Genomic DNA, 12522 nt, shown 5'->3' with positions numbered 1-12522 from the left:
TTGCTGTTCCTCAAAAAGTGAAGGGACCGACTATATAATATATGGAAATAATTTAATGCCTTTACAGAAGAATATAACTCAAGCCTTGCTAGAGCTTCATATTCCAGGATCTAAAATGGCATCTAAAATGCCAATCCATGGAACAGGCACTTCTTTCTTCTCCCTTATCCATTTATGCGATAGTTTTGATGGATTTCTGGCTTGATATCACAGACAAAGGCCAAAAGGTTATCTAGAACTTCATCCCTGTTTTGCTGGAAGTAGGCCTGGAGGATGGTCATCTTCTCCTGGGTCTCCTTCTCCACTTCAGTGCTGCAACTGCCATGGGATCCCAGAGCCTGGAGTCAGGAAGCAATGACAGGGAATGTCAGCCAGGAACATTAAGTAGGCAACTTTATTTGTGGCAAAAGCTGGTCTTAGCAAAGAATATTAATCAGCAGCACTAGCAGTACAACTTCATGAATGAAAAGCACATGGGAAGTCAGCATCTTGCAGAATTAATGAGAACATGCACCAACGCAGCGAACCTTACAACAGTATCAACAGGTTAAGTGTACAGTCCTTCACAGCAAGGAGATTGTCCCAGGGAAGTAATATAATGACCTCTCTCTAGAGTATAACACATAGCCTTAATCAAAGGTTGGAATGACCCTAAAGACCTAAGGATTGAGGACTGGTTGTTAAAGAAATTATGGTAGATCTGTACCAGAGAACATTCCAGCCATCAGGAAAGCTAACGCAGCTATGTATAGAGAAATAGGCAGTTTAAGGGGGAAAAAGCAAGGCACATAATGATATCAATGTGGTGAGACACATGTTTCCATATATGATTATAAAAGGAAAAGATAGAATGTCTTAAAAAATTAAAACACAAGAAGGATGCAATTTATGAGGAATATAGTTTCATCATTACTAGTTAATGTTTCAGCACTTAAGTTCAGCAGAATATTTACCATTTTATAGATAATGGTAAAGAAGATTTACCATTATTATAGATAATTATAATCTGTTCTCTCACATACAAATATTCTATCACGATACCCAAAAAACTGTAGGCAGTATCCATCGCTGGCACGGATTTGCAGGTCTGGGTGAGAGGGAAACTAACCTCTCGTTGTTAGAATTTCTTATTGTATGCTTGGCTTATCCCTTCAGTCTCCATTCACAGTCTAACATGCTAACAGGTGAATTTTACCTTCTATAGTCTGCATATTATGGTTGGCTTTTTGTTAACTGCGGTGTCTACTTAATAGTACCTGACCTATTCCTGAGGACATTACTTTTGTGTGTATAACCCTTTATATCACCTAACTTGCTCTTTCCTCATTTTATATACATTTATGTATGTTGACAACTAGATCCCTTCTTATTTGTGTAACGTGTTACAGTTTACAAACATTCTCTCACTTTACCTGTTCCCCACAACCTCTGAGTTATTACACCCCTTTTCAGAGATAAGGAAGCTCAAAGAGCTCATGTCAGAATGAAAATTTAAATTCAAGTTTTTTGAATTGCAAAACCTCAAACCCAAGTTTTCTGAATTTAAACTCAGAATTCTTCACACTATGGTGTAACTCTTCATAGTATAGAATATCCCAGGACATTTCAGAATAGTTGGCTCAGTTGCTAACTCCTATTTTTAATAGCCATAACCCCTATTCAGGGGGATAAAAAAACCTACTACCTCTATTTCATGAAAACAAATTATATACCAAGCTCCAGTAAGCTGCTGCAAATCTGAAGATGCTATAATGGAACACAGCCAGAAAAACGCAAGAGTGGAAATTTATAATTCAACATTGTCTCTATAAGCAACTGCAGCGCAGATATAAAAATAGGGAGATGAGATGGCTCCCTGGACACAAGAGTTATCACATAGTGTGTGGGCAGGCTGACAATTTCCTACACCAGTTCAAGTCAGAGAAACATTTTAACAGCCTTGTCACTGCCCAGTGCAAAGGTAAATGAAACTTTTGCTATGTACTGCTCAGATTGGGCACGGACCTGGGAGGATATGAGTGTGGAACCAGTGGAGGCCAGAGTGTACAACCAGCGTCCTGGCGGCTTTATTTAAGCTCCTGGATTGAAAGAAAGATAGCCTTCCACTTGGGTTTTTATTATATTCAGGCCAAGAAATGCCATCTTGCTTGAACTAGTTTAAACTGTTTTCTGTTCCCACTATCAAAGAGCCCTGACAAATTTCTCTACGAAGCCCCCTCCACACTTTCCCCTTCCTGGAATTTTACCTGATTCCTTTGCATTCTCTATATTTCTATACCATTGCATCATAAGCATTGTAGTCTTACCTGGACTATCAGTAAGTGTCTATACTACACTACAGCAGGGCTCCCTGTAATGTATGTTTGTGACCATCACAGTCTTTTTCATAGGCGCAAGTTTGCAAGACTTCCTTTTTATTACTAAGTCCCCCACCGCATGGTAAAATAAGTAAGCTCCATGAGGGCAGGAACCATGTTCATTTCTGTGGACAGCTAGTCCTCCAGCCCTGAGAGCAGAGGCCCTGATACATGTTAACCATTAAATAAACGTTTGTTAAACAACCGTGTGACAACCAGTACTCAATGTTAAAAAATGGATCACCCTAAGACTCCAATAAAACATACAATAACCAACTCTTCAAAATTTGGTCAGAATGAGAATCTCCAAGCTATGCTGGATATAGTGAAAGCATGAAGGGAGGAAGAGAAGAGGGAAATTAAGGCAGCAATGAGAATAAACCGGGCCCACCGCAGCTTCCTTGGCCTTGAATTCCTTCTCCCTCTGCAGGCGATACTGTTCAATCTCGGCCTGAGCTTCTTCTTTGGCCTGCTTCAGCCTCCGGTTCTTTCCTGTTTTCAAATCAAAGAGCTGTATCAGGAAGTGGTTAAAACACAAGTAGAAGAGGAAGCAGATACTGAGACAGTAAATTCTAACAGTAAACACCGAAAAAAGTTTTAAGATACAATCCCAAGAGACATGCATGGGAAAGCGGGAATTCAGCTACCTAATAGTATAATCTTGCCTCCTACAGGTTGTACTTAACTAATTCACTAGGAAATAACTGGGGGGGGGGGGGGGGGGAACCCAACACTCCATAGACTGTATAAAGTGATGGAAAAAAACTGGAATATGTCAGAATATTCTCTCAATCTCAATTACTTAGAACCAGCACAAAATGGATGACATTAGCCATCTGGGGAACGCTTCCTCTTCCCAAGAAGTAAACACCTAAGTATGCTGCTGATTGCAAGCGCAGCTCAGTTTAGAAGCTAATATGTACCCAAGGGACCTCACCCTAAATGTAACACGAGTGATGTATTAGAAACTAAAAAACCACCCATGCCTGTTCACAAGGAAATAAGAAATGAAAGTACTGCACTGACAGAAATCTGAATAGGGAGCACTGGACAGTGAGGAGGCACAAGCATTCAAAAAGTGAGAAGACACTGAAACTCTGATTTTTTAAAAAAGATTTATTTTTATTTATTTATCCATACAAGAATTGGGGTGTAGACCAGAGGTGTAGGGGTGACAGGATTCACCAGAGACACAGTGAGGAGCAGAACAGGTGGATCTACTGAAAAACACTGCTGAGGGGAATAGTGCGTGAGATTGGAGAGGTGTGCTGCACCATGTGGGTAGCTCCCTGGCTGGGGACTGAACTCATGCCTCAGCGACTAGCTATAGCTTGATAGCGCTGAGACTTTAACAACTGTGCCACCAGAGGCCCAAGATATTCTGATTTTTGTAAGTTTAACATAGAGCAGGAAAAATCCTCTCGATTCTATCAAAGTCTATATGGAAACAGACCACAAGACCAACCAACACATATGCTTTGCTTTAAATGTAAATACAAGTTTTGTTACACTTCATTGTATATTCCTTTCCCAGTACCTACTCAACCCATGTGGATGAAGTTGAATTTAATCTTCTACCTCTTGATTAATAACAGGATTTTTGGATGCATCATGACTCCATAACACACACACAACATCCCATGGACTATTTTTGCAGGTGCATATTTGCTCCAGTAAATTTAGGGCCTACTGCTGTCCACAACCTCTACCCCAACCCTCCATATGCTATCCACATCAACTATATTCCTGTTTCAAGGCCAAATATCTTTTTCAAAGCAACAATTTACAACTAACATTTCTGGCTAGAACATTATGCCATAGCTACACATAATTTCACAATATCACTCTCCTGCTCAGTCCCAACTCCCACAGCTTCCTCAATTATTTGAGATAATTCCCTTCTCTGCCTGCCAGTCACCATCTTCGAAGTTCAATTTTTGCAGGCTTTTCTAAAAATCAAAAATATTTGAACAGGAAATCATATTTCTTTTGAACCTTATTTCCCATGGATTTTTTTTTTTAACATTTTTTCTTTTTTTTTTTTTTTTAAGATTTATTTATTTATTTATACAAGCACTGGGTATAGTCAGAAGCGCGGGAAGGTGAGAGAATTCACCAGAGCCAGAGCGGGGAGCAGAGCAGGAAGAAGGACCGAAGTACACTGCTGAGGGGAGCAGCGGGCGGCAGGAGAGGTCTGCGCGCCATGCGGGACCCTCCTCTGGTGGCCAGGGAGCAGCCGGTGATCGAACCGGCGCTGCAGAGGCTGCAGGCAGCTTCGCAACCCAGCACTCAACCGCTACGCCACCGGGGAGGCCCCTCCCATGGATCTTACATGGGATCCAGTAGTCTCTTTCATGCCAATGAAATCCATAACATAAGTATTTTATTTTTATAGTCCCAAATAGTGATTTATGAAAAATATGAGCTAGCACATTTGACTACTTCATGGGCAAGTCAACCATAATCACAGCTCAAGAAAGGCAATCATTTTTTCCAAATTGTAGCCCTTCTCAACACTTCTGTTCCTAATGACTGCAAATTCTGAAATGCATATAAAACCATAAACTCACTCTTTTAAAACAAATTCACTCAGTAGATGTGTAATAGCTGCCTGAGACACATAAGACCCTGCACCAGGATTCACAGGATAAAGAAAGGAACAAAAAATGACCCATATCTCCGAGGCACCCAATTATTCTTACTATATTCCAGGTACTTGTTCCGGTGCTAGCCCAAATAGTCTCACATGCTTTCCAACAGATACAACTTCTGTTACTAATGAGCCAGCCATCACAGGACAAACTCAGAAGTCATCCTGGAAATACCCTATCAAGGACATATTGAGAAATAGTCTGTACGGAACAGAGAACTTTCCAGTCACCACAGCAAGAATAGAAGCTCCCCCAGCTCCCTGGGGCCTTCATGGTGGTGCAAGGGGTTAAGTCGCAGCACTATGAAGCTATTTCCAACCACTGCAGCAGGAGTTCGATCCCCAGCCAGGGAATTACCCACATGGTGCAGCAGACCTCTCCTGTGTTGCCCACTGCTCTCCTCAGCAGTGTATTTCAGTTAGTCCACCTGATACGTTCTCCACTCTGTCTTTGGTGAACCCTCTCACCCCCTGCCCCTCTGGCATGTACCCCAGTTCTCTGTTCCTCACAGACTATTTCTCAATATATGTTTGATAGGGTGTTTCCAGGATGACTTCTAAGTTTCTGGCCTGTACCCCAGTTCTTGTAGGCATAAATAAATAAATCTTCAAAAAGAAAAAAAACTTTTCCTATGAAATACAGTGTCTCATACAACTTCTAACTGTAAAGTACAGAAGTCATGCTTGAAATCTATTTGGATGGGGGATAAAAGTCTAAGTCTCATACTAAGAGAAAACACCAAGGAATGACTAAAATGAATATATCTTGGTATTTCAGTCTTGCAAGGGAAAGGACGCCTCTAAGGGCAGCTATGCCATGGTCAAATCATTTCACTCCAGCCATGTTTTCCCCATCTATAAAACAGGGATAGACACATCTCACTAGATAGGAAACTAAATACATAAATTTGACTAGTCCCTGTCCTCCAGCTTAGTCTAGTGACTGAACCACATAAAGAAATAATTACTGCACTGCCATGACAGAAATAAGCACTTGGGAAGGACTCCTAGCCTACTCTGAAGGAGGTCATATCAGAGTAGGCTTCCTGGAAAAACGAATGCCTAAATTTTGACATTTGAAGGATTAAGAGAAAACAAAGAGAGAAAACTGGGAAAAGGCTCTTCCAATCAGAGAAAACACATATGCAAACCTTGCATGTGATATCAAGAAAGGTGCCTTTGAGGAATCACAATGGTTTCGTTATGTCTGAAAGACAGTACTTGTGAGATCAGGGCAGAAAGCAAAACAAAAAACGACACTTCATGAAGGAATTCGGGCTTTATTCTTCAGGCACTAAACGTTTATTGGCAGAAAGTCAATGGGAAGTCATATTTACACTTCAGAAGCATGACTGAAGGAGAATGGACTGGACAGGAGGAGGTGGCTGCCTTCCTTTCAGCAATCTAGATTAAGCCACCTGTTAAATCCTTTACCAGCCTAACATTTCTCAACACCAGCTCTCCCCTTAACCTATCTATCCAGTATCTGCTTCCTTCACAGGAACCTGTGAAGAACTTTAATACCCTGAAGATGGAGACCACAGTTGTACGGAGACTGTACTTGCAACATACTGGCCTCAATTTTAGGGTTGTGGTGGAGGGGAACTGACAAACTAGCCTGGTCGAGGTACCTCAGAGAACCTGGTTTCCTGAATTATGATGCTGGCAGTACAGATGGAGAAAAGTGTACATAAACCTTGGCCACTGACTAAACGTGGCTAAGGAGGGAGAGAAAAGTGGCAAGGAGGTCTGTACGTTTCAAACGAAGCAATGGTGTAGATTTAGCTCCTTTCCCTGAGTCAAGGCAACCCAAAGAGGAATTGGGCGGGGGCCAGAACGAGTTCGGTCTCAAGACTCCATTTTACGAGCCTCCAGACACACCACAAAGGAGACCCACCCATTATTGTCCCCACCCCCGATCGAATACCCCGCAACGCCTCTTCCACTCGACCTACAATCCTGCCGGAGCTTCGGTTCCTGAAAACTTCGAAACACACAGGTTGCAACATCTGTAACCCTCGCCCCACCCTGGAGTTTTTCGGGCCTCGGCCACCCACTACCTCCCGCGGCCTAGCCGCGTTCTCTGCACTCGCGCCAAGCTCGGCCGCCACAGTCCCCAAACTCACGTTTGCGAGCCTCGGACACCTTCTCGGCGGCCCGCTTCTCGGCCTGCAGGAGCTGCTGGATGCCCTGCGACTGACTGGCCATGGCGGCGGCGACTGTGAGGCCCAGGCAAGCGGCCTAAATCAGCCCGATTGTCCCCTGGGGTCAGCTGACCCAGCCACCCAAGATCTGCGCCTGCGCGCTGGCGCCCCGCCCAGTCACGTGACCCCGCCGCGCGGCGTCAGCCGACTGCGTTTGCGGTTCGGCGACTCGGCCGGGATGGGGCGGGGCAGAGGAGGGAGAGAGCAGAGCCCCTGAACTGCGCCTGCGCCCGCACAGGGTCGGCCTTCCTAGTCCTCCCCTTTAGCCGCTAAACCGTGGTTCAGCAGCTTGGTCTCTGCTAGATCGCTGGTTCTTTCCTCGTGGTCACCTTGCCACGTCATCACTGCACTAATCCCTCAATTTACAATGTGTATACTAGGGAGCAAGTTCGGAAAGTTCTTGCTAGGTTACTTGTGGAGGAAGATGAGAGAATCAGCCCGCTAGTAAAGAGTGTGATGTGAGTGGAGGAGGCTTTCCTGCTGGAACCCAGTTGTGAGGTGTAAGGATGGAGCTGCTTTCAATAAATATTTGATGAGTGCCTGGGTTATTCTAGACCACTGTTGGCACTGAGGATGTGGCAGAGAGCAAGACAAACAAAGCCCCTGATAAAGCAAACATTTATGGACAGAAAGACTAAGGTAAAAAGAAAATTGCAAACTGATCATGAAATGAAGGGGAAATGCAGGGTGCTCAAACAAGAAGGAGAGGGTGATGTTGTTAGGGGATGTTAGGGGATGTCCTAAAGGATGAAAGAAAGGATGTCCTAAAGCTAATTCCATACAGGCTTTGTAACCCCACAGACAGGCAACCCAATATCGGGGCTGCCCTATAACAATGTGATGTGCCTGTGAAGTCAGGCCCAAGTGCTGGGACACACTTCTCCATGCCCTGTAACACAAGGAAGTGGGATTTAAAGTGAGATCAGAAGAATGGGAAGTTAGCCAGGAAAGGACTGTGGAGCCTGGCGGTGTAGCTGTGGTTGGCTGTAGGGGGTTGAGGGTGTTTAAGAGAAAAGGACCAGAGTGTGTGGAATGGGAGAGGAGTAACAATGCCACTGTAGCTGAGCCAGTGTTTGAGTTTACAATATGATAGGCCCTGTCTGAACACTTGACTTCTTACAGCAGTTTTGAAGTAGTTATTAACCCCATTCTTCAGCGATTTAATGGAAGCCTAGAGAGGCTAAGTAGGAAGTCACACCTCTGTTAACTGTCAGAGAAGGCATTAGAATCTAGCCAGGGCTGCAGAGTGAAATAACTGCCTACAGTGCATTTCTGCAACAATCCTGTGGTATGTAAAAAGGACCAGATGATTTCTTAAGAGTTCAAGTGCCGAGAACATAAAAATACCGAAACTTTTCTTAATAAAGGTATCTCTGCATTCAAGAAGGAGCTGGATTTGTGGCTCAGAACATTTGACTGTGGTTAGGGGCAGGATTGGGAAGAAAGCTAAAATCCAGAACCCATCTTCTTTTAATATAAGAATCAGTATTTGACTAGTCTCTGGAACTTTTAAGTCTACTCAGTGGATTCTTGGAGAGATTTATTTTTGATGTTCTAGAAAACACTCACGCAAAGGAAGACAACACAAAATTCAAAGAATGGATGAATATTAAATGAGGTGGTAGCCAAAAATGGAAACAACCCCCAAATCCATCAACTGATGAGTAGATAAACAGATGTAGCATAGATGTACGGTGAAATATTTGGTCGTGAAAGGGAATAAAATACTGATATATGCAGCACTAGCGATAGACCTTGGTAACATGTAAGTGAAAGAAGCCAGGCACAAGAAATCACATATTGTCCCGTTCCACTTATAAGAAATGCCCAGAAAAGGCAAACCTCTAAAGATAAAAAATAGATTAATGGCTCACCAGGGACTGGGGAGAGAGAGAATGAGGAATGATTTCAAACTGATACAGGAGTTTGGAATATGGAAATGTTCTGGAATTAGATAGTAGTGATGGTTGCACAGCCTTGTGAACATACTTAAGCCACTGAATTGCACACTTTAAAAAGGTGAATAACACAGTATGTGTTATATCGGAGAAAAAAGCTGTTAGAGAGAGAGAGAGAGAGAGAGAGAGAGAGAGAGAGAGAAAGATAATAGATGTGAAACCCTTGCATAGTTTCTATAGTGAGTGCCAGGAAATGGACACTGCTGTTTTATCTCAACAGGGGGTAATTGTTTGATTTACAAACCTGGTCCTTGGCTTACAAAAATCTTCACATCAGGGTTCCTCCAACAGCCAGCTTCCTCAAATATAAATACCCACAAATGCCAGAAATTTTTTTCTCACAGCATTTCAAAAGATTTTTTGTGTAAAGAAACACTAAACAATTTGTCCTCTGAAATTTTCAGACTGGTTTGGATTTTCTGATTATCTGAGTGGGTGTTTGTTGTCAGAACTTGTGTACCCATGGGAAATGTCCCACAATAACTGGGAAAAGGGGGTGAAGTCCTCCATAAGAAGCCTTGAAGTCTTGAGTCAGCAGGTCAGAGCAAAGAGTCATAAAGTCATCTCAAGGGTACAGGGTGGATATCAGGCCTTGACCCTCAGGGGGAAGGCAGTATCACAGCTTAAAAAAAAAAAAAAGAGACTAGGCCCCTTCTGAGGTGTGTTTGTTCAGCCCCAAACAAGATGAAGGAGCAACAGTGATACTTAGAGGCCTCACATCGGCAGTGACTAAGAGAAGGGTCTTTCCTTGCCTTGACTAAGGAAACTGGACAGCCGGCTTCAGATCTCAGCTCTGTCATTTTATGTGCTGACCAAATTAATCTGTGAGCATCAGGCTCCTCATACATTAATAATGGAGTTAATAAAATAATAGGTTATTATGAGGATTAAATTAAACATGCGGTTATCTTGCCGGATCCTCCCTACTCATAAAAACACACATGCCTGAACCCCTGTGGTAGTGACTTCTCAACAAAAAATAATGGACCTTTTGCGTTTATTCACCAGCCTTGGGTACTTAGTTAACAGAAGTGCCCTTCAAGTAAAGTTACTGCTCCTGATACTCTTTGCAGGGTCACTGCAGCTGGTTGAACAGCTTGTTCACTGCACAGGGAAGTAAGACTATACTAAAATCCAGCCTGCACAGTCCTAGAATAAGGAAGCACCTGACTCTAATTCATTTGAAGGCTCCTTGGGGTCAAGTAGTTCTGTGACAAAATTCAGGGCGAAGGCCTGAAATCGTGACTCATGAGCAACTCATGGAGGAGCTAAGTCCTCGCCCCCACCACGCGGGACCTCCTGGAAGATGCCTTCCTACTCTTGGCTTACCCATTTTCTCTGTTTGGGGGCTGTCAGTTAACAGTTAACCTTTGGGGTCCCTTGATTTATACTACAAATAATTACAGAGGCTAAGATGGTATTCTCAAATATTATAATATCTAACCTCTGATGAATCCAGTTAGTCGTGTGTTGCTACTAGTGACACACACCGCCCCTGAAAATATGGCATTTTGGTGTATTGAAAATTGTAAGCTGATTTGAGAAATAGCAGGTGCCAAAAGGACCCTTTGACCTCTGACCTTCTATAGATCATAAGACACATGTGAGAAGTGCTCTCCCTGTAACCAGGGAAAAGAAAAGCCTTATTTTCAAGACCCAGGAACTTATGCAGACCTTGTTCCTTGCCTGTGAAAGCATTCACCTGCTATTTCAATCTATTCACAGGATCTGCCTGGGCAATATTTATTCCTCAGCTTTCCCATTTGTCTTTAGAAAAGATTGGTCTTGTTGCCTCTGTGTGTGTGTGTGTGTAGTTTTTTTTGTTTGTTTTTTAATAGACAAGGCATGTAGTGTAATTGAACTTGACAATGTTGAGTGTTTTCTAAGTCCTGGAAAATAATAACAGTTCGGACATCCCCTAACCTTTGTTTTCCAAAATTCTCCCATCCTTTTATGTTCCTGGAAATGACTTACCTTAAAGAACCATTCTACCCACATAATTTAGATCAGGCTCTCTGTTCACCTGACTCACTTTTACAGATGATTCCCTTGCTTACCTGTGACAAGGCCAAAGTCAGAAGACCCTCTAAATTCCCATTCTACCCTGCACCCTCCAAACAAAAAAATTTGTATCCAAATCCTTGCTTCAGGGTCTGCTTCCCAGAGACCCCACATTAACCACCAGACACAATTGATTATGTCAGGACTAAACCTTGACCCAAGACAGCCACCATAGTTAAGCAGAACTCCACTTTGTACATGATTATGATTAAAACACAATCTGATTTTTTTATTTTTGTTTGGCTCGGGTGGCAAGAAAAAAATAATAAAGTAGGAAAAAGAAAACAGCACCCGATGAGTTGGATGCTGGGAACGGTAGACTCTGATCTTGAGGGAGGCTGGTGGCCATCCTACAAGCCCACTGGTGCTCTCCTCTTGGGTGTGCTCATTCTCTGAGCACTTTTGTCACCAGCCTGATAATGAAAAGCTCCTCGTCCTTGTATTGTTCATCCTTGCTCTGCTCCTTTTTTATCTTTTCTTGCAGACAAAACCAGAAAACCAGGCAAAACTAGCTGAGACCAAGATGGAGGTAAAGGTAAGACAAGTTGCTAAACCAGCGACCTCCTTAGTAGTGAAATGCACACCAGCCAGGCCTGACAGATCTAGTCAAGACGGAAATTGGAATACAAAGGAGCTTGAATGCAGTTCCTGGAAAACCTTGCTTGCCTATTTCTCTGAAATCCTGCTGACTCAGGACTAATCTCATTCCTTTCTACTCTCCCAAATAAACCCCTGCTTCTCCTCAATTTGGGGGAGGATAGCCTTTTTTCAAAGATTTATTTATTTATGCATACAAGAACTGGGGCATAGGCCAGGAGTACAGGGGGCAGGGGTGAGAGGATTCACCAGAGACAGAGTGGGGAGCAGAACAGGCAGATCTACTGAAATACACTGCTGAGGGGAGCAACGGGTTAGGCAAGAGAGGTCTGCTGCGGGAGGATGGCCTTTGTGACAATAGTCCCCCAAGTCCTCAGGTTTGCCAGCACCTGATTAAACCTGATTTCCTTCCAGTAACTCTGTCTCACAAGTTTTGGCTTAGAACTGTAACAGGGTAATCCCCAGGAAAAAGGGAAGTTCCAGGTTCCCTGCCCCCCCCAAAGGAGGTGGAGCTAAAGAGAAGAAAAAGAAGCTGGAGAGGAGAGGAAGGAAGGAAGCAGGATGAAGAGCCAGAAGGAGACCTAGACGAGGCACATAGAGCCGAGAGACACATGAAGAAATTGCGCTTGCCTTTTGGCTGTGGACTGGGTGACACAGGTGTGGGTGAGAGATCCGTGGGGAGGTGACAATGGCAG

At 43.4% G+C, this 12522-nt stretch overlaps 1 protein-coding gene across 1 annotated transcript; it reads right to left on the bottom strand.

Moving 5' to 3' along the window:
* On the bottom strand, positions 1-7215 carry ATP6V1G1 (ATPase H+ transporting V1 subunit G1; the record flags this gene model as incomplete). The annotated part of the gene is made up of 3 exons (XM_084239049.1): positions 1-338; positions 2749-2849; positions 7134-7215. 3 exons carry the CDS (start codon positions 7213-7215, stop codon positions 165-167), a joined length of 357 nt encoding a protein of 118 aa, XP_084095175.1. The 3' UTR covers positions 1-164.
* Between the last annotated feature and the right edge of the window lie 5307 nt (positions 7216-12522).

This window comes from Talpa europaea, assembly GCF_964194135.1.
Source record: "Talpa europaea genome assembly, chromosome: 7".
NCBI lineage: Eukaryota > Metazoa > Chordata > Mammalia > Eulipotyphla > Talpidae > Talpa > Talpa europaea.
Note: the sequence above shows the minus strand (reverse complement) of the source record. Positions and strands in the feature narration are given on the sequence as shown.